At 45.4% G+C, this 23,218-nt stretch overlaps 1 protein-coding gene across 4 annotated transcripts in view; it reads left to right on the top strand.

Moving 5' to 3' along the window:
* Nucleotides 1-11,017, top strand: part of LCLAT1 (lysocardiolipin acyltransferase 1) — a 229,471-nt gene extending 218,454 nt beyond the window's left edge. For all 4 annotated transcript variants that reach the window (XM_037806563.1, XM_037806562.1, XM_037806561.1 and 1 more), the window contains one exon: nt 7,000-11,017. In XM_037806563.1, coding sequence (XP_037662491.1) covers nt 7,000-7,502 — 503 coding nt within the window. In that variant the 3' untranslated portion in view covers nt 7,503-11,017. The remainder of the gene's footprint in view (nt 1-6,999) is intronic.
* The last annotated feature ends 12,201 nt before the right edge of the window (nt 11,018-23,218 follow it).

Here is a 23,218-nt window from a genome sequence, read left to right as displayed (position 1 = left end):
CTATGCTTATCTTAAAATGTCTAAGGAATGCGTTAGTAGGCATGGAGGGGAATACAAAGCAAGGAAGAATCTAGAGAAGGAAGGTGAAGGATAGGAGCCTAAACCTAAACTCATTCCAAGTGCTATAGTGACTGTCCCACCTAGAGAAATAATAATACCCAGTAACAATAATATGAGCACACACTATGAGCCAGGCACTTCTCTATGCACTGCACTTTCCTTATCCCAGTTGATCTTCACAAAACCCAAGGGGTTTGGTATTGTCTACAGTTACAGATGAGGCTTGTAGTGATTAAGAACATGCCAACGTCAGAGAGCTGGTTAGACTCAGGGCCGGAACTCCAGTGAAGTCTGGCTGACCCCCCTGTGTGATCCTTAAGAATTGGACCTGGGCAGAAGGAAAAATGAGTCATGTTTCCTTTAGGAAAGAATAGAATTTTCCCTTACAAAGAAAGTGGTACTGCTTGAGCCTAAATACAAGTTGGTTTTAAATTGCTCACACAAGCCTTTTTATTTTAAAGCTGATGCAAAGGAGAGGCTAGGCCTCCCTGTATTTGTGCCTAAGAGTCTCCTCCTGAATGCCTCTTTGTTGCTCAGATGTGGCCCTCTCTCTCTGGCTAAGCCAACCTGAAAGGTGAAATCACTGCCCTCCCCCCTACGTGGGATCAGACACCCAGGGAAGTGAATCTCCCTGGCAACGTGGAATATGACTCCCGGGGAGGAATGTAGACCCGGCATCGTGGGATGGAGAACATCTTCTTGACCAAAAGGGGGATGTGAAAGGAAATGAAATAAGCTTCAGTGGCAGAGAGATTCCAAAACGAGCCGAGAGATCACTCTGGTGGGCATTCTTACGCACACTTTAGACAACCTTTTTTAGGTTCTAAAGAATTGGGGTAGCTGGTGGTGGATACCTGAAACTATTAAACTACAACCCAGAACCCATGAATCTCGAAGACAGTTGTATAAAAATGTAGCTTATGAGGGGTGACAGTGGGATTGGGAATGCCATAAGGACCAAACTCCACTTTGTCTAGTTTATGGATCGATGTGTAGAAAAGTAGGGGAAGCAAACAAACAGACAAAGGTACCTAGTGTTCTTTTTTACTTCAATTGCTCTTTTTCACTCTAATTATTATTCTTGTTATTTTTGTGTGTGTGCTAATGAAGGTGTCAGGGATTGATTTAGGTGATGAATGTACAACTATGTAATGGTACTGTAAACAATCGAAAGTACAATTTGTTTTGTATGACTGCGTGGTATGTGAATATATCTCAATAAAATGATTAAAAAAAAAAAAAAAAAAAAAAGCTGAGAGGTATCTTATTTATTGGTATTTTTAGTCTAAATATATCCAGATCAGTCCATTCAAGGCTGTTCTTCAAGGTGTACTGACTCGTACCAGTTTGTCATGTTTATTGTCAGACATAAACTATTACATATCAGAGTGACAGTAAATGATTGCTTAGTTAAATGCACCTTTTATCCTTGGGAAATTTTTTTTTAAAACTGAAAAACAAGGCGGCCTCAGCATTCCCTTTAACACAAATGAATATTAGATGACAAGTTACTTTATCTCAGACTTTCTAATATATGTAGTTAGATTTCTGTTAATAGGAAATAGACTTGTGCAATCTTTTAATTTTTTTACAGCAAGTGTTAAAATGAAAGCTAAAATTATAAATTTTTTATCCTGCATATATTTGATTATGACTGGGGAAAGTAAAGGACAATTTCAGTTGTTATTCAGTTCTATTAAAGATCATTTTGTGTTAAAAAGAAAAAAAAAAAGCTTATGTTTGTACTATTCAGTCATTGAACTGTGTGTCATTGGATCTGATGCTTTAAAAGCCAGAGGCAATTCAGGATTCCTTCACTGTCATATGCATTTGAGAAAACAAATGGCTCATTCAGTCCCTTCGACTGACCTAAACACAGAAGTGTGTGTGGATTTGGCCCTCTCCCATGCCCAGGGAGCTCTCCCACAGCGCCAGGGAGGTCTCTTCTAATCATAGCTCAGCTTGGTAAGCTGGAGGCACTTGTTCTGGATGTTGCATTTGTAAAATTCAGCCGTATCTCTTAAACTTTGGTTACTTAAACATAAAAAGTATTTTAAATTCCCTCAATCTAAGCCTGAGACCAAAAATTTACCCTAGATTTACCTTCTTCTCTCCTTTAAGATTGGGGTAGGGGTAATAAAACAACTTTGAGTCCAGGGGAGTGTGGCTGTTCTAACGTAGAGTGCTAACTTTGTAAACAGTAAAAGTACGAAACTTTCCACTAGACACAGGATCTGAAAAAGAACTACTTCAATTTTCTTAGTTCCATATAGGCAGATTACTAGTGGATAGATACCATCCAGATTTATCATTTTAACCATCTAAAAAGCAATGAGATCTTTTTAAAATGGCTTTTACTGATGGCTGCCATCTTAATCTGCATATTTAAAAGTGTTCTCTTAGAGCAAAAGACTTAAAGACAGCATCAATCCTTTGTAATTGCAGGAGCTTCTTATTACCTTATTTTAGCCCTGTTATAAATTCGTCAATGAAATAAAGGCACGTCTCAACTTTTGAATATTCGTTTTATTATTGTCACTTAAGATGAATGCACCTCAGCAATCACAGCTAGCTGACTGTCCTACCTGTTACTTTTTAGGAGGAAGCCAGCTTATCTGGTGGGACTTAGTCCTCTGAGGCTAGAGGCCACAGGGCCAAGCAAGGAATCTTAAACGATCCTGATAGGATGGTGTGAGAAGTAACTTTTCTACCTGCATAGAAATTGGCTCTTCTGCTTAGCAGTACAGTTACCTGTGGCTGTGGATTATCTAGAAACCTTTATTTACTTAATAAAAAGATAAAAAATTATCAGTCACCTAACTCCCTCCCTTGTAGATAAAAACCTTTCTCAGTTTCCTTCTCTTGCTCTGGAGTTGGCACATTTCTGCGGCTCCGGGATCCAGTTCAGTCGGGAAATGTGCTTCACGGTGTGGGTTTTCTTCTCCCCAGCTCCCCCAGCTCCCCTTCCTCACTTTGTTGTGTATTTTAGTTTCTAACATTACAATATTGCTCTTTACTTTGTTTGTAATATAAAAAGATAGTATTTTAATTATGTTCAGTTATAATATTCCAAAGTTCTAAATTCTAAGCAATCAATTTGTAGTAAACTTTTGGAATGTTGCCTAAATAGGCAATAAGGTGAATGTCCCCTCCCCCTCCCAGTTTATTGTAGTTCTTTCTAAAAACCAAGAATTCACAGAACTCAGGTTGAAAAAAATACCCTGGAGCAAGGCAGTCTCATTGAATACTGAAATTGTAATATCCAACTTGTGATTCTAATATGCAGGTGTAATAGCTATCATGTAACTGCTAACATTTAAAAGCTTATTGTGTGCCAAGCACTGTACAGAGTACTCTCTGTACATTAGCTCACTAGACCCGTATGACTACCCAATGCAGAGGCATTATTATTATCTTCCCTATTTTTAAATGAGAAGATGGTACTCCATAAGAATACTAGTCAAATAAGCATTGCTGAAATCCTTTTAGTTAGAGCAGGGCATTGTGCTCAGTAGGTACTAGGGTTCTAAAGAGAAAACATGGCCCCTGCCCTGAAGGTGCTTAGAGGTATGCCGAGGAAACTAGGAAAAGAACAGGGTGGCAGATGAGTGCCCAGAGGAGCAAAGCAGCACATGTGCTGTCAGCATTCAGAGAGGGCAAGACCCTCCACGCCTGACACTTGAAGGTTCTTGGAACCCTGAGAGTTGAGCTGGACTTTGGAGGAAGTTGAAATAAAGTATTTCAGGAAAAGGAGTACAGGGAATGTTCTTGGCAATTTTAAGAAACAATAATTTGAACATTTTGTCTCAAGTAGAAGGTTTAATTCACATCTCCAGGGGCCAGGTGAATAGTGCTGTGGACAGTGGTGTGGAGACAGTATTCAGATGCGGTCCTCCCCGTCACCCCAACAAACAAGATACTCGCATCAGTGGATTAATGGGAGTAAAGTTAGAGAGGCAGGTTGGAGCCCAGATGCTGACTTTGTGATACAGTGACAACAGCGGCAGCAGCTGACATTTATTGAGCACTTAGTATGTTTCAGGCCCTGTTTGAAGTGTTTTTACATATATTATCCTATTTAATACTCAAAACAACCCTACAAGGTAGTTTATAGATCTAGGAACTAAGTAAACCACATAGAGATTAAGGGACTCAGTAAGACACTGAACCAGGATCTGGACCCAGGCAGTCTGTTTCCAGAGCCCTCCATGGCCTACACTGCAGTGAATCTCGAGTTTTTCACTTAGAAAATTTCTGCCAGTGGTACCATCATCTCAAAACTTACTATTTATATACTGAGCATTAGAATCCAAACACACACACACACACATACTACCGTACAGCTTGTCAAGTAAGAGGGGCAGTTTAGTTTCTTACTCATACTAGTAAGAAACTTTTTTTGACCATTTTGGTACCAATTTGTAATACTGCATGGCAGTATTTGATCAATATGCATTAAGAACTACTTGCGAGGGAAAGGCTGGGACATATGAGCAGCTTTTTAAGATTAAATGTGAGAAGTGGTGTAGAATGAAGAGAAAGGTGATAGGAGGGACACAAGAAAAAGAGACTATTCAAGGCTTGAAGAGCTGACATTAATGAAGACCAGTAACCTTGATGGAGAAGGGTTGGGCAGAAGGTGGGGCAGAAGTAGTGATTGCAGAGGCATTTTGAAGATAAATGAATTGTGAACTCAATTCTGAGCCACAGATGCTAATTGGCATGACACGTGTCAAGAGGTGAAGGCATATTGCTTTCTCCATTGTGAGGAAAAGAGGGGAAAAGGTAGATGGACTTGATGTAAGGCAACTGGAGCAAGGATTGTGATTGTGGCAGGTGGGCATAAATGAATGGGGCTCTGAGAGCTGGGGATGGCGGTGGCAATAAAATATTAAACTAGTTTATATAGTTGAGGAAATGTGATCTATTATGGAGTAGGATATAGTGATGATAATAGAAAAAAAGGTGCTTGATTTTTAATGCAGGTGAGTTAACAGGTAAGGCAATATACCATCTTAGGAGATGTGTCATGTTCAGTATATCAGCAAAAGTGGAGGCCTTCTTCCTTAAATACTTGATCAGAACAACACTCACCTTCCGGTGTGTGAATTTCCACTGTAGCATACCAGTCAAGTAGTCTCCCAGCCTTTGCTCAAATGGTGAACACGTTATCTCTTGACAGCTCTTTAAGAAAGCTTCTCCCTGCGGCTTCTAACCACTGGCCCACTTCTCTTTCTTAGAGCCAACACATCAGGCCTCCTCTTTCTTCTAGGCATTCACGAACAGTTCCATGGGCCTTTCACTTGCACCTCCTCTACCTTCCAATATAAACAACATACAGCATTCCTGAAGATCACCCCTCCGCTTTTGAATCTAAGCCTTGTGGTGTAGGTACTTCTGGTTTTTGTAACATAGATCTTACTAAGTTCTGATTACTTTACAAAACAGATATTAAACCAAATCAAAACATGGGGTACTTACCCTAAAGTAGATTGCAGGATAATGGAGACTGATAAGAAAACATCTACAGAAGACTTGAAAGAACATTCAGAAATGTTGCATCATATCTTTGTTACTACTACTGGGGTAAATTTAAGTCAAGTGAAATCACAGACCTTAAATGTACAGTTTGATGATTTTGACAAATGTAAACAGCACGAAATCCACACCCTTATCAGGATATAGATCATTTCTGTCACCCAGAAAGTTTCCTTTTGCTCCATTCCCATCAGTTCTCTGCTTCAGAGACAACCACTAATTTCTGTCACTGCAGATTAGTTTTGTCTTCTTCATATAGTTCTACAGCGAATCAAAAGTCTCTCCCTGAGTAAACTTAGTGAGTGAGAAAGCAACGTTCAGAGAGGAGGCTCCGACCCACTGTGCACCCTTGGCAAAGCACTGCCCTTCTCTGGGTCTTTGCTCATGGGGTCAGTGGAGTGATCCACGTGGTCCCTTCCAGATCCTCTTACATTTCTAACCCCAAGAACAGAGTTCAGATTCTGCAGGATGACAGTATGAAGGCCTTCTCCTATGCCTCCAGCCTCCCTTGGTAACCTTCTTGTCCTGTGCCCTCTGCCAGGAAGGGCAGCCCGGCTCCACCTGCCTGGCCGCTCCCTCACCTCAGGCACTGACGCCTGCCCCTCAGGCAGGGGTGGGCCCTTGGCTCTTGGAGCCCTTCTTACCCTTCGGATAGTCCCATTCCATGCCGTTCAGCACACTCGGCACCAAGCAGTGATCGTGCTGTGGAGGACATGAGGTTGGGGCCGTGCCTCGCCTCTTTCCATCTCCAACATCTGAAATAAGACTTTGCTGAAATACACACAACCCCAAAGTAATTATTCAATTAATCCGTAGATTGATGAGGGTGATGGGATACCGAGTCGGGGTCTGAATAGACTTCGAGTTTATATGCTTTAAAAAAAAAAAAAATCTTATGACAGTTTCCATGTGTTTCTGACCAGTTTATCAAATCAGATTCTGTGATTTTCTTTTCTGTAGTTGTCATGGTAACATTGGGTTGAAGTTGATAAGGTTTGTTTTTATTTCATTTGGAGAAGGTGTATTTAATGGAAGATATCAAAAGTAGTGAATTCTGTTGGATGTAGAAAGGCTAGTCCTGTGCTCATTAATTCCTAACTCAAATCTGACTTATGTTCAGCCATTTAGTTTTAGAATGGCAGATTACTGTTTCTGCAAGTGAAGACAGTTTCTTTCTAAAGCTCTTTGTGGTATTCAGCAAGCAGGAAAAGAACTGAAAATGGCTGGTAAATATTGACCCAAGTACCCAGGAGCACCGGAACTTGTAGCCCTTGTTTGCTCGTCATGGTTCACACTGTCCTGGTTTGTGGTGTGCTTGGCTCTGCCTTGCAGTGTGGGATCTGTGTTACCACCCAAACTGATCACTGCTCGATCTATATTTTTATCTTCTCCAAAACCCAGGTAAGAACCTTGACGCTGTCCATGACATCACTGTGGCGTATCCTCACAACATCCCTCAAACAGAGAAGCACCTCCTCAGTGGGAACTTCCCCAAGGAGATCCACTTCCACGTCCACCGATACCCCATCGACGCCCTCCCCACGTCCAAGGAGGAGCTCCAGCTCTGGTGCCACAGGCGCTGGGAAGAGAAGGAGGAGAGGCTGCGTTCCTTCTATCAAGGGGAGAAGAATTTTTGCTTTACTGGACGGAGTATAATTCCACCTTGCAAGTCTGAGCTCAGGGTCCTTGTGGTGAAAATGCTCTCTATACTGTATTGGACCCTGTTCAGCCCTGCCATGTGCCTGCTCATATATTTGTACAGTCTTGTCCGGTGGTATTTTCTAATCACTATTGTCATCTTTGTGCTGCAAGAGAGACTGTTTGGTGGACTGGAGATCATTGAACTTGCATGTTACCGATTTTTACGTAAACAGCCACATTTAAATTCAAAGAAAAAGGAGTAAGAGTTTAAGGTTCATAATATAAAATTAAAAGCCTATGGGGTATTTTGGAAATGTTCTAAGCCTTTGTAAACTGAGATCCATTTTTGCACGACTATGTCAAATATTTCTTACTATCATCATTATTTGTTATAGATATTTTACACTTAATTTTGTGGGGAAAATATTGTTATACACACAATTTTTTTTTAAACCTCTGAATGTAATTTTGATACTGCTTATTAGCAGGGAGCTATCAGGCCAGAGAATTAAACAATCATCAAGCTGTTAATAGACAAGATACACACAAGTTTTTCTTAAAGGCCCGATCCTATTACCTGATCCCCAGACAAGAATGCAGGTCTGGAACTCGTGAGCACTGGCCCGGAGCAGGTGCTGGTACTTGACTGCCCAGGTCACCTCTTTGAGGGGCACACACCCCTCCCGGCACCCGCAGCCAGGGGTGCCCGGGGCCCTTCTCCCTCACCACTGCCCTCACACTCCTTGCTACGCCAGTCAAACCCATCGCTTCCTTCCTTAAGGCCAGAACACTGAAACTCCTTGTCCTTAAACTGGTCAAGCATTTTGATAGGAAGCCCGTCCTTATCCTTGAAATCTTGGCGTTTAGCCTTGTGCTGAGCTAGATGTCAGAAGACCACCTGTGTCCTTTTTCACACTAGAAATGAGACCTGGATGTGGCCCAAGGAGCACATGGGAACAGGCTCTCCACTTTGAAACCTTAGTTTGAATTTTAAGAAATAGGAATTCATAAAGTTTCATTCTACACTCATACTTAATCTTGCATGCCTTGTGCTGGTTTCCTTGCCATTTGTTGTCAGGATAGCTTTTTCTGCATTAAAAATGGTATACATGAAGTCATACTCTTTTAAAGGAAAGCTTAGAAGAACATGCTGTTATTGCAGTCAGAAACTGTCTTTTGAAGGTGCATATCTTTTGAAATATTTCTTTAAAGCCTATCAAAAAGGGAAGGTTATTATGTTTTCTGTATGTGCGTGGGTATGTAACTTTTGCCGTTAAAACAATGACAAAATTGCTTGCAGACAGGGCAGTAATGATTTATCCTAAATTACCAACTCTTGTAGCCTTGACAGTTTTACTCATAATACTGAACTGATAACACAGAAATGAATCCTTTTTAATGATAGCAAGGGGTCTTTTTCTTTTAATGACAGGTTTCCTCTTTCAATAGGAATATTGACACTTTTGACTGTTCAGCTAGTAGCAGTCCTATCATCAGGAGTCAATAGAAAACCCAGCAAACCAGAAATGTATCATCATGTTTCCTTTCTGTTGGAGCTGAGCACTAGTTGTTTCTTTGTCATGTAATAGGTATGCTGGTCAGAGTAGCAGAAACTGTGAGGCAATTAAACGTCTTTAGCTGTTAGCAAAGCTGTCAGCTTTACTCCTGCGATGAACCAGCCTCAATAGCTACTTACTGATTTTTGCATTCTTTTGGAACGAATGCCTCCTCTTTAATTATACCTTATTTTGCTTGACAGTGACTTGTACCCAACAATTGAATCGTGTCTTGCCATGAAAGGTAAACACATCATGAACTGAACTTACTGAGCAGATTCTTCCAGAAAGTACTGGTTGGGGCAGAACATTGTAGACACATCATTTTTATTGGGGGATTATTAAGTAGTGCCCTTTCATAACACACAATCTTTATTTAACTACTCCCTACAAGCTGTTTTTAATCCTTTGGGGATCTACTAATTAGTTATTAAGCACATCTGCTCAAACCCATCTGTCTAACTTTGTGGTTTTTAAGGGTTTTCTTTTTTATAACCTTTTTTCCCCCCGTAATAAAATAGGTTTCTAATTTAGGTTTCTTTCAAACTTCCTTGGGCTATATTTGGAAACACAGAAATAGTTTAGCAATCAGGATTGCACTTGTGCTGAGGCGGAGAGAAAAGCTGTGCTTTCTACTTGAAGGTGTTTATAGTGTAGCTGGTCCAAACAGCACTGACAGCCATTCAGATTTAACTCTGAAACCTTTAAAAGGGAAACTCTTTTTTTCTTTCTTTTTATTTTTTTGCTTTTGATCCTAGAAAACAGGCTTAAGATAAAATGCAAGCTTTATCTTTTCTGAAATTCATCATTGTTAAGCCCTAAGAATGGGGGAATAGATATTGTACTTGCTTTAGGAATTAGAAATGATAAATTCAAAAAAAAAAGAGTCCTGTTTTGTTTTTGATTTTATTTTGCAATAAGGCTTTTTAAATTAGATTTGTTTCTCTACTCATTTATTTGTGTTCAAGCCTTTTTTTTCTTTTCTTTAAAATTTTTTTAAAGAAATACACAGTTAATAACTTGGAACTCAGAGCTATTGAAAATTGATGCCACAATGTCAAGTACAAATTAATTTAGCTTCATTAATTGTGACTGGCCTCAGGAATTACCCCTTCCACACCTGCCCACCCAGTCACTCTGGACTCAGAGCTGCTGTTATTGGCTGCAGCAAGACACGCAGTTCCTTCTTAATGCCCTTTCAGGCCTTTGGCCTTTGAAGGTAAACTTGACAGACTGAATTTTTACAGTGCTTTATGTCCAATTGTTAAATCCTTAATTTACCATTCTGTAAGTTTTAAATAAACAAGTGTGGTTTATATAGGACATGAACCGTTATTCTTAAACTTTGAACCCACAAAAAAGGGCCCTGATTAGGTAACAAGTTCTTTTATGAGACATCTTTGATGTAACAAGCCAAAGTAATTTTAAAATTCATTAGAAAAATGTGGTAAAAGACTAAAAGAAAATTAACTGTCAGAAAGAGCCCATAATTTAAGGCTCCTAATAAGATCCTTCCTTGTTTGTTATATGGTTGGAACGCAGACGAGGGCAAGATAATGGCCTCCACTCGAGGCCCTTTGAGATGAGTTGTTTCAGCAGGGCCAGGTCAGCTTATAAGGTGGCCCTCGCCGAAATGGCTTTGCAGCAAGGGAGGTGAACCCCACGAGGCCCCTGTGCCCTTTTACAGTAAATACTCCACTTGGAGCCTGTGGCACTAAATTGTTTACATTCCCTTATGAAGATAATGTGCTTTCAGCACCTTTGTTACAGGTCCCTTTCTTTTCCTTGTTCCAGGAATGTGTGCTTCTTAGGTAAAAGTCTCTTTTTACTCCTCACTGGGAGGAAGATAGTTTATGAACACCTGTCGCTATACTTGGTAAACACACTTGTGATAACATCTCTGAGAAGAGAGCTTGGTGCTGAGGTAGTGGTTAATGCTTGCAGCTGTCACTTAACACCGTAGAAAACAAAAACGGTTTTGCCACATGATAAGGTTCACATTAGATATGGCCCTAAAGTTGTCTTGTACCTACCATGAGTTTTTATTTCAAAAGAGAATCTTGGTTTTGGTAATTCATTTTTTTTTAAAAGAGCATTATGTGCAAAACACCAAGTTTTAAAAATAACTCACAGGATGGCCTTAGTTTTCAATGTCCACTGGTATGTTTGTGAGTTGTGTTATCTGTAATATATATCCCAGAATAAAGTGGAATGAATTAGAATTTGCATGAGTTACATTTCTGTTTTTGCAGGAATGATGAGAACTACAGGTTATGGGTGCTACATTGTTTTCCAACATTGTTTTAGGATATGCTGATCAGTTAGGACTCTTTCCTTCACCCCTGTTAAAAAAGAAGACTGGTTTAAACAAAAAGGGAATGTATCACCTCAGTGGATAAAAAAATCCAGGGGCCGCCGTTGAATTCAGGACCCAACGAATGTCATCACAACTTGATTTTCCTGCGTCTATCGGATCAGCCCTGTTGTTGAGGGAAATTTGGTCATTGCACAAGTGGGGGGCTCTTGTAAATATCAGCACCGCCAGCTGTTAGAAGTAAATGGGACTGTATCCCTCCACCCCCTACCTCACTACCAGGAAGTATATTTAGGAAAGCAAATCTTGGACCAAAACTTGATAGATATATAAAAATGTACTTGGGAAACAGACACACACACACAAAAGCATAGCATTTATTCTTACAAGCTCTGCAGTGTCCCCACTCTGCCTTCAGGTTCTCAGGTGAGTCCCAGGCACGAAAGAGGGAAACGTGGATGTTCTCTGTGGAAAGAGAGATGAATGTAGGAGCAAGAGCACAGACAGAGTGTTGGTCCCAAGGATGGGGCCCCCAGCTTGCAGGATTCTGATGCTCTGTTTATGTCCAGTTGTTTAATCTTTAATTTACCATTCTGTAGGGTTTTCAGTTTAAGCAGAGGGAAGAAAGGTGCATAGTCTTAGCCACCCACCCATCCTCAACTCATTTCACAGATAAATTACTTCAAGAGCTTAAGCAACTCCCCCTAGAAGGTGGTTTCTGATGACAGGACGGCATGTGCCAGCGAGTAAGCCCTCACATGTACGCAGAAGCTAATCTCCAGGCCACGCGTGCTTCAGGCTGAAGCATTTTTAAAGGGAGTTACTGGAGAGACAACTTGTGCTCTCCTGCTGTGTTGACTTTATTCCCAGGATCCACGTGGTGGCAGGATGCCACCTGTATCCTCTCAGGTTCCAGTCCAGTGGGAAAGAGTGGAAGAGACGGCTTCCCCAGTGGCTCCACAGACACCCTGGAGTTGGGTCTCACGCTCAGCCCTGGACCACTCACTCTAGCCCGGGAATACCATGCCTGGGTTACTCGCCACCCTCTTGAGCCCCAGGATCACAGGGACCGAGGGTGAGGGAGGGACGAATATTAAGACAAAAACCACAAAATGCGATTAAGATGGCCGAATGGCCACAAATGTCTTCATAACTGTTCAACTTCCCAAGCCTTCCAGAGAGTCCAGAGCAAATCAGCATGACTTCCAGAGAGGCCCCCGGGCCTTCTGCATGGGGAGAGATACCAACAGGCTCAGCAGCCTTCTCCGTGAACTCCAGGGGATATTTGGGAACCCGAGGATTCTCCACAGTAGTGCCTGGACAATCTCATCCACAAATTGGTCCATCTGAGTTCTTCAGTCCTTGCCTCTGCACAGATCACCAAGACTTAAGCAATACAGAATTGAAACTTCAGCTTCTTTCCTTCCAAGGGAAATTTGTTGGATAAATGCCGCAGCTCTAAAGTCTCCCTGTTGACTGATGCAGTTCTCATTCTCCCAGCACAGCAGGCTCAGAATCTGCCAGGATCACTTTTTCCTCCCTCCCCAGCCTTGCCATTCCAACCGTCACCACTGCCTGGGGTTTCCTCTCCATCAGCACCCTTCCTTTCGTCTCTGCACACCACACCAATTGCATCAGTCTGGGCTAGACTGTGAACTCCCTACCAGCTCTCCCTGCTCCCAGGGGTCCCCCCAGGCCAATCTCAGTACATTGGACCCCTCGATCTTAACACTGCATCATTTGATCACAAACCTTAGTGCCTCCCACTGACTGGAGGACGGCCCAGGTTCCACTGCCTGCCCTGGTTCCTCCAATCTTGGCTCCCCTCGTTCTCAGGCTCCCCCACCCCCCTCCCCGTAAACCCAGAGCACAGCTGGTGAGCAGACGGCACCAGCCCGTGACCACCTTGCCCCTGTTGCAGACTAGCTCATAGTGCAGTTCTGAGAAATTGTTGCAAGATGATGAAGGACAACAACCCCCTCCCCCAAACCATTCCTATCCCTCCAGACTGATGTTGGGAAATTTTCATACCATGGGTTGGCTGGAAAAAGAGTCTGTCTTCTTTTCAACTCTGCATTCTGTAAGATCTCAACTCAAACTGCAAAATACTCAGTAGTGACCAGTGCTTGCCAGGAAATCGCATAGCAGGCTTAGTTCCTGATTGGCCCCTGTGGGTGCAGGGTGTGGGCAGAGGAAGGAGATGGACCGTGGTGAGTGCTCCTTGACAGATGGGAGGTTGGGCCGGCAGCCAGGCGACAGCACAGAGGGGCTTGGAGGAAGCATGAGCTCACTTGGGGCAGAGCGGGAGTGCAGAGAGCCTAGATCTTCTCCACTTGCTTCTCCTTTGGAGGTGACTTCATTCATCCCCAGGAAACACGTGGCTGGAGAGCCTGCTGCCTAGAGGAGCCAACTGTGATTCCACTCGGAAGAGTTACTACAGCTGGTTCCGCGGGTCCTTCTAAGGAGATTTCTGGGGAAGTAATGGCCAAAGGCAGGGCCAGCTTTGGCAAGCAATGTGTGCAGTCTCACGAGGCTTAGGAGGACCTGTGCTGGGTGTACAACAAGATGCCTTGCATTTTCACTTTGCACTGGGCCCCATCCTGGCCCAAGGCCGTAGCAGACCCGGAAAGTCTGATTTAGAATAATGCTCTTCCTCTCTGGCTGCACGTGGAAATACTCCAGGATGCTTTTGAAAACTGCAGACACCCAGCACCCCACCCTCCACCTCCCAAAGGAGAGGGGCGCAGGCCAGGGTGTTGTGGGAATCCTCCCTGGTGGGAATCCCCCTGCACAGCCAGCCTGAAGGACACTGATTTCAAGGAAGGGACCTCCCACTTCGTGTCCTTCCCGAAGTCTTGGCTGAGCCTCCAGGCACCTCCTCTCCGGACCCATGTGACGTATCACCCCACTGCAGTGAAATGCTCACTTCAGTCCACCCCGAGACCACCCGCGCCAGAAGGCAGGCACTGGGCCGCTTTCATCATTGCACCCTGTTCTAGTTTGCTAATGCTGCTGGAATGCAAAACACCTGAGATGGATTGGCTTTTATAAAGGGGATTTATTTGGTTGCACAGTTACAGTCTTAAGGCCATAAAGTGTCCAAGGTAACACATCAGCAATTGGTACCTTCACTGGAGGATAGCCGATGGTGTCCAGAAAACCTCTGTTAGCTGGTTCAAAATGGCTTTCTCCCAGGATGTTTCTCTCTACGCTGCAGTTCCTCAAAAATGTCACTTTTAGGTGCACTTGGGGTATTTGTCCTCCCTTAGCTTCTCTGGTGCAGTCTGCTTTCAATGGCCATCTTCAAACTGTCTCTCATCTGCAGCTCCTGTGCTTTCTTCAAAGTGTCCCTCTTGGCTGTAGCTCCTCTTCAAAACATCACTCACAGCTGCTCTGAGTTCCTTCTGTTTGTCAGCTCATTTATATGGCTCCACTGATCAAGGCCAACCCTGAATGGGTGGGGCCATGCCTCCATGGAAATAGCTCATCAGAGTTATCACCTACAGTTGGGTGGGTCACATCTCCATGGAAATCTAATCAGCACCAAAACATCTGCCCCACAAGACACATCAAAGAATATGGCTTTTTCTGGGGGACATAATACATTCAAACTGGCACACACCCCAAACACGCAACTGGTGCTGAAGAAACTTTTTCCCCAACTTAATTGACCTAAAAACAACGTGCAATTTATGTTTTTATCATCACCTGAAAGAGGCAGACTGTTTTCCCAGAGATTTCTTGGAGTTAAAGAACTCATGACTCAGTTGTGCAGACAGCTGCTATCTGCCAAGCAGAGGTACTAGATTTGGGAAGAATTTTGATGGTTTTTATGGAATGCTAAAGAAGGACTTGTTTCCTAGAATTTATTCTGCTGAGATCCAGCTACTACTTGAAAATTACATTTGTGTCACACCCTCTTCCAAGCCTGATTTCTTTATCAGCTACTTTAATGTCCCTGTTATTTTTCATACACTTATAAAATAGTGTATTTTTGTACTTAGTGTAATAGTGTATCAGTGTATTTAGTGTATTTTTGAACTATCCATTATTTTACGTGGTGTGAAGGGCACTGCTTTTTGCCTACTGGAAAGCCCTTCGATGTTTATTTCTGCGGAAGTCATGAGGGATTCGGAGCCTGTTTCCCTGCAGTTGGAGGCACCTGCAGCTGGCAGTGCAGGTGGAAATGGGTCCGGTGGGGACCAGGGGTTCACGCTGTGGGGTATGTGTGGGCGATGGAGCCTCCCGAGATTCCAGCAATGCTCACAGGATTGGAGGGTGGTAGGTTTTGTTTTCTTTTCTAAATTGTTACATCCCATGTGGTCAGAATATCCTAGAAGACTGCTTCTCAAACTTTTTGGTCTTAAAAATTATTGAGGACCCCAAAGAGATTTTATTTGTGTGCATTTTATTTATCTATACTTACTTTAAAAATGTTTCTTAATCCATTAAAAATAATAAACTTGTTACGCACTAACATAAATAACATCTTTTTAATTAAAAATAGCTATATTTGCCCCAGCAAAAAAATACTGAGTAAGAAGCATTGTTTTACATTTTGCCAATCTCTGTAGAATACAGCTGGAATTTCCTATGTGCTTCTGTAGTCAATCTGAGGCAATATCATATCATGTAGCCTCTGGAAGACTCCACTATACGCTTGCAAGAGAATGGAGCAAAATGGGCAAAGAGTGTCTTAGTATCCTTATGAGCATTGTTTTGACCTCATGGACCCCTGAAGGGGTCCTGGGGACTGACAGGAGTTCTTGGGTCACACTCTAAGAACCACCGTCCAGAATGTCTGTGGTCTCCGGCATGTGACTTGGCAGCCAGGGCCATGAGAGAGGAGCGGGGGCAACGCTGGGCATCAGGAGGAAAGCCACGGTCCCATCTCCCCCGACAGCTCAGCAGCCATAACTCTGGGCAGGTCCCTTCCCCTCTCCGAGCCTTATGTTCTCATCTCTGTAGTGAGGACTTTGAGCCACATCAGTGAATATCATCTCTGGCTACACAATAGAACCACCTGCAGAGCTTCACAAATGCCTGAAAGCCAGAACCCCCACTCGAGAACAATTGTGTCAGAACCTCTGAGTTTGGAGCCAGGTTGTAATAGCTAAAAACACTCCCAAAGTAGCAAGGTGAAGGGACACAGGAGGCAGCCGACAGGGGCACCCACGTGACAAAGCTGGGACAATTGGAGCAACAAAATAAATGATAAATGAATTATAGCCTGAAGAATAAAATAAATATCCATGAGTTCATACTGACATTAGTAAGTAGTTGCGTACATAAACAGAAGAAGTGCTTCCTTAGTGTAGTCTTACAGTTAATAAAAGTAGAAGGAATGATGGAAATGGCAAATTGTCATTTGGCCAATCCCCAATAATAATTGCTATGGGCCAGCATCAGTGACGGATGCTAAGTTGAGTAACAGGGTGTATGGTAAGAAACCGGATATTTGCATAATCTCAAAGGATCTCTCCATAAAAGAATTATTCATTACACAGGGAAAAATAGGAGCTTTATGGTGGAGAAGACTGGCAAACAGCACTTTAACCAAGTGATCCCGGTTGACATCATCACGCATGAGACACGTCGTCACGCACCCCCCGAAAAGGCCACATCATCCTTCTTGCCAAAAAACACTTAACCTCAATTTAATCATGAGAAAAGATGGAACAACCCCAAATGAGGGACATCTTACAAATTAACTGACCAAGTGCTCTTTAAAAGAGCACATTCAAGATTGTCAATGACAAAGACTGAGGAACTGTCACAGATTGAGATGGCTGGGAGATGTGACAACGACGTGCAACGTGGGCCCCGGGACTGGATCCCAGCAACATGTGACTGTGGTCTGTAAGTTAGAACAAATTTACAATATTATCAGTTATAATTCTCATAATATTATCAGTTATAATATTATTGGATCTGTGTTCATTTGGGGGTTGGCTAACTGTACTGGGTTAAGACGCTACCATCGGGGGGGGATGGGTACACTCCTGCCTCAAAATCCTTTGTCCCGTGGGACCCCCTGCTGAGCACACTCTCTCCCCATGTCCATGTGGGTGCCTGTCATCTCCTTCGTGCCTCTCCTCAAATGTTCCTCCATGCTGAGGCCTGAGATGTCATTGGTTTCTCCACTGGAGAAGAATGTCATTCAACCAAGCCATGTGCTCTCCATTCACTTTTTCAGGAACTTCCCAACAAGCTCCCTATTGAGATGAGAGAGGAAAACAGCGAGGGCAGGAGAGGCTGGTCCTGTGTGTCATCTTCCTTGGCATGATGAAAGGAACGTCAGCGGGTACGAGCAATGGGTGGGGTCTGCACAGAGCCCCCATGGGGGTGTTGCTGGACAGAACAAAGGGCAGTTTTCACCCACCCAGCTCATCAGCGGGCAGGGCACACAGGGCTGTTTTGTGCACCCCAGATTATCCTGAGTGGGGTGCGAGCCTACTGTGGGGCCAGGAAGAGGCCAAACCTTGTTAAAGAATTTGACAGAAAACAGATGAAAATCCATTACCCTTTTTCATTCATTCTCTCATTTGAGTCTCAAGATACTCTGTAATGGAAAGAAGCTGAGCCAAGGGCATTTCCTCCCTTTCTGGGATGTGGAATCTGGGACTTTAAGTATTTTGCTTAACAACACACGATTAGGAAACAATCCCAGGTCATCTTTTTCTAGGGAACTGCTTAGTCCCTACGTCATTGCATTTCTTCCCAAGACCAGTCATTGCTGCCTGAAGGAAGGTGTGTAGAGTAAAAGGCACTGCGCTTGGAGTATGGAAATGTGGGTTGGAATCTGGCTCAAGCCATTTAGGAGCTGAGTCATCTTGAGCACAGCACTTACCTTTTGGGGTTCATGTTGCTGTGACATTGTAATATCTGAGGAGGTGCTTTGCAAACCACAGACTATCATGCCTGTGAGTTCGTATTTGTATGGGGACAGCAAGAGGGTTAATACTCCGCTATTTGTTGCAATTGCCAAATTGCCAGGTTACAAATCATAGCTACTTTTATGGGACGCCTGCTGTATTGCGGGCTTCATGTGTGTCATCTTTTTGGGTCCTCGCTTTAACTATATGAGGCAGCATTTGGGTTTTCTACTGTTGTGTAACAAACTTCCCAAGTTTTAAGACCCAGTGACTTAAAATAACAACATGCATCTGTTATCCCTCGTGACTCTGTGGGTTGCCTGGGCATTTCTCCTGCCTCGTGTGTGCTGACGGGGGCTCTGGAATAACTGGATGGTCCAAAAGGGCCTCGGTCACGGGGCTGGCAGGAGGGGCTGGCTCTGGCAGGGAGCACAGCTGGGGCTCTTGGCCGGGATCTTTGTGCATTTGCCTCCCTGGGGCCTCTCCACGTGGCTCTTGGGCTTTTTCACAGCACGTCCAAGGCCAAGCTCTAGTGTGCAAGTGCTCACCAAACTTCCACTCAAGTCACACTTGCTAACGTCCCTTTGGCCAAGGCTAGTCCCGGGGCCAGGCCCAGAGTCAGTGCGTGAGGGGACCCCAGACAACAGCCCACTGCAGATGCATCCATTGCAATCTCCATTTTGCAAGAGAGGAAACGGGGGTTTAGAGGGCTGAAGTGACTTGGCCAAGGTCTCAGAGTTACTAATTGGCAGAGTCGACTGAAAAGGGTAATGCAGCCTGCAAAGTTCCATTATGTTGCTGCACCTTCCGCTTTCCTGAGCCACCCACCCCAGTACCTCCCTCTTCTGCTGTCTGCGAAATGCTGCTGCTGGAACCGTCTCTCCCCACCTCACCATGGGCTTAGATGCCCCCTCTCCATCTTCCTCCTCAGCTTCCCCTGTTTCCCTCTTGCTCCCCAGAGGGGCTGACTCAGGGTGGCCTCTGAGGTCCCTGGGGGCAGTAGGGGTTCAAGGTCAGCCAAGAGGCCGGACTTCATCCCATGCGGGGCCCCAGCCCGGCAAGGTTCTTTCAGGAGCCCACTGGTCCTTCTGTGGCCCAGGCCCTGTGTCTACAGGGGGCAGCTTGGGGTAGCCGCTGATGGGGCCTCCACCCAACTCTGAGAGACCTTGACCAAGTCACTTTCCCCCTGTAGGGCTCAAGTGTTCACTCTGTCCCGATGGAGGTTGGGAATTGCCAGAACGAAAGCCCCTCTGCTGGAGCCCAGACCCCCAGACACCTGACACAGTGGGAAAGTAGATCCCCCCCAGGCCAGGGCAGGAGGGGGGCTGGAAGAAGGGAGTCAAGACACAAAGCTCCAACTGTGCTCCTTCTGGACTCCCAAGAGTCAAAGCCTTGGGTACATCCTGCTTCCCTGGGTCAGGCACCTGTTTCCTCCATAATGCCCCCAGGAAAGGACAGGGCACAGAGCCGGAAGACAACAGCTGATGTCCCCTTGGGGCTGGAGTGCTTCCAGGAACCAGAGAAGAATCAGTCAGGCCCCAGTGACAGGAAAGCATCAATTGCATTGGACCATAGATTCCACACCTAATTTTAGCCTTTTGGAGCCCCTGTTTGCCCATCCCTGCAGCTTCCCATGGAGACCTGGTTCAGCCATCGAGGCTGCAGGACGGAAAATCCAGTCCAGGCAGGATTCCCGGCTTGAGAAAGTCAGTTAACCCCACTGAGCTTTAGCTTCCTCTCCTGCAAAATGGGGTGATGATACCCACTTCCCAGCATAAGCATCCAAAATGATAAAGCTGGACATGGCTTGGAAGCCCTCCACAAATGGAAGGCTAATTAGGATTCCTCCATAAACGGAGGATCTGGGGTCTGGGCTTCAGGGGACTTGGTGTCCAGTTGGGCTCTGCCCCTGGCCGTCAGCATGACCTTGAGGCCCTAACAACTGGAGGGGGGTGTTGGCATCCCGTTAGGGTCTTTGAGTCCCTACTGCTCCCTCAGGCCACGATTCCACACCCTCTACCTCACCCACCCCTCTTCCAGCAAAGGTGGTTCTGAGACACGCTCGCTCACATTTCGGGGCGGGGGATTGTTGTTGGACTAAGGAAAGGGCAAGACTGAGGGGTGACCTGCTCATTTAGCAAATACTTGGGATTCAGGGAGCCCACTGGTAAGGGAGCTCCTGTGGGACCCCTCCCCACCTCCTACCATCACTCTTTATTTTCCTCTGCATTATGTTCTTATATGTCAAGGTTATTTTTTTCCCCTCTCACTTTCTTCTTCCTTTCCCCCCAACCTTCTGGCACTACCTCTTCCTTCTTATGCATCTCCTATTCTTCTCTTCTTCCTCTTCATCCTTCTCTTCTTCTCCCCAAACATCATCATTGCAGAGGTCAGTGCTGGCAATCAACTGGCACCCAGAGAGGGCAGGTGACTCTTGCCAAGGCCACACAGCAGCAAATTTAATGAAGCTCCTACCGTGTGCCAGGTGTCCTGCCCCTTGGAACCATCCTGGCACTTCGGGCTGGGAGGTTGCCTTATTCCCACTCTGACCATCCTGCAGATAGAACTGGGAGGCGGAATGAAGAGGGACCTCCGAGAGAATATGTGCACAGAAAATTTCCAATCAATACCTTCTAAACTAAAGAAGTTAGGGCTGCAGTGATGGGAAAGATGAAGGACTAGAGGGAAGATGCTGGAAGTGAAAAAAAAATCATGAGAGCTATGGTTGCAGAAGATGGGCATGGACTTGCTCACCAGTTCCATAAATCCTAAAAGCACCTTTCCTGGAGCTACAAAGGAAAGAGGGAGGGAAGATAAAGGCTACTTTCCATGGTCGAGAATGAAATCATGGAACCCATTATGCCAAATGGTGAACCCAGCTCAAGGTCTGTATACCCCCCAAGAGGAGACAGCTCTCCGTGAAGAGAAAAGAGGAATGGCTCTTTCATCTGAGGTTCCCATGTTGTTTGACAGTCATCCTTTGGTATTATTCCAGAGATTGAATCCTGGAACGGACAGATAAAGATCTTTTAATTTACGATCCACGTTCAACTGAACCGAAGTGCAATCCCAGACACCAACAAAGAGCCACCTGGAAAGAATGTGCAAATGGCGAGCAGGGGAGAGGAGTGGCTGATGGTGATTCCTCTGGCCCATGGATGATCTCAGGCAGTGGCCTGACCTGCCCTGCATCTCAGCCTTACACAGCTTTCCCTGGGATACAGACCCCAGTGCACCCCACTTCTCAGGGGATCATAGTGAAAAGCACGTGGTGTTCCTCAGAGGCGAGGGCTCCATGGGGTTAATCATTCCAACCGAGGAATTGTGCAAAAGCATGGCAAACTATTGATCAGAAAAGCAGCTAATCCAAACCTAGCACATTCTTAGCTTGAAATAAGGCGGCTACACAGGAGGCCGGCCTCATGTGACCGCACAGCTGTTGCCCGGGTGGGTTAGTGCAGGACACATGGGACCTCCCTCCCAGTGGAGCTTTCATTAGCAGAGCAGGGAGGGGTCATTAAGTTAAAGGACATCGAGGCTGCTAGAACCACGAAGCTGTTCCTTATTAGCTGGTATGAGGTGAGGGGTGGGGAGCTGGAGGGAGAACTGAACGTGCACAAAGCTCCCTGCCCTAATCGGAGCTCTTGGTAAAGATCACTGAAGCAATAATTAGACCTAATGCTGGGATTAACAATCCCCTCCCCACCCCCAACAAAAGTCAGCCCTTCAACTTCTGGGCGAGGGACACTCCAAAGAAGACAGGGAACTCACAATGAGCGGGGAGCGTGTGTTTTGGGGGTGGGTGGGGAGTTGAAGACTTGTGCCCACCTTTGTCAAGATAAGGATTCCTAATCATAGAGAGGAAATTGTGTGAATTCCTCCTCTTGACCTTGAGTAAGTCTGCAGGGCAGAAGGGATCTAGAACAACCCAGATAGATGCCTGGCTCCCATTTCCTGCAGGCCTAGGATCTGCCTTTTCAAAGCAGAAGCAGCAATCACTGTTTATGAGGTTGCAGAAGCTCTAATAGGAGACCATAAGATCAGTTGCTGGGAGGGAAAGCCTCCTTCCTCTAGGGGCAGAAAGAGCTACATTCATCAGCAGCAGCAACTGGGCCAGGCTGGCAATGTCAAGACAAGAAAGAGTCACTGAGGACCCCAGGGCCTCCCAGGGGCCAAGAGGATGAGCCTGGAAGCTGAGGATCCCCAGCTGCCTGCAACACCTCTAGGTGGTCAGTCGCTCCTGAAGATGGAAGCTGCTGGGCCTTGTCTCGGCCCTGGGCTCAGCACCCTGGGTGGGAGTCCCAGAGCCCACACCACTGATGGAATTGGAGTCCTCTATTTGGCCATGACTGTGTGGTCAGCATGTCAGCAATGAAGCGGCTTCTTGGCCTAAAAGTAGGAGACCTCCATTTTCATCAGCCAACTCCCTATCAACCCCTGACTGACCATACAGGAAATCCCACAGAGCAGGGCTTCCACCAACAACCAAAACCATGAAGCCATGGGGCCGGGCAGGCTTCAAGAGGCCTTCTCGGGGCCTCACTTATGGACTCAAACTCTGCCCTCAGCTCTCCCTCCTCCACTCCCCCCACCCTCCACACGCTGCTTGCCAATCCTCTCCCCAGCATCGACACATGAGGGTCAGAACTCACTGCTGTCCATGTCCATAGGGGCCATCCTGGCAGCCGCCAGCGAGCCCTCCCTTCCTGTGCGCCTTCCTTACGACGCGCACCTCTTGAAGCGATCTGTGTGTCATCTGCCCTCGTGGCTGGTGACACTTTATGAGCAGGACTCCCGGTTTGCACGTCAGTCTCCCCCAGAGCTTAATGCCATTCTCTGCCCACAGCAGGTGCTTAGAAACGCTTGTGGAATAAAGATCTGAAGGAAGACATGGAGCAAGAGTGCTCCCCAGCAGATGCCAGTCCCTTGATTACTCCTTGGCCTGTGAATGCCAAGACGAATAATAAACACTGAACTCATTGCTTACATTTGCATAGCGTTCCCCAGTGCCCACCAAGCCCTCCCACCTATATCAGCTCACTTGTTCCTTCAATCTACAAGTTAACCAAACACAGGAGGGAAAATGCCCCCCACACCCCACACCCCGTAGGGCAGTTGCCCAGCTGGGGTGTCTCTGGGTACCTTCCGTCTAAACGACCATGGACCAAGTGAAGTGCCTGTGTGCAAAGAAGCAACACAAAGCCGCCTCCTCTCCCAGCTGCTCCATTTTCCCC

Source organism: Choloepus didactylus, chromosome 17, assembly GCF_015220235.1.
Source record: "Choloepus didactylus isolate mChoDid1 chromosome 17, mChoDid1.pri, whole genome shotgun sequence".
NCBI classification, from domain to species: Eukaryota; Metazoa; Chordata; class Mammalia; order Pilosa; family Megalonychidae; genus Choloepus; species Choloepus didactylus.
Note: the sequence above shows the minus strand (reverse complement) of the source record. Positions and strands in the feature narration are given on the sequence as shown.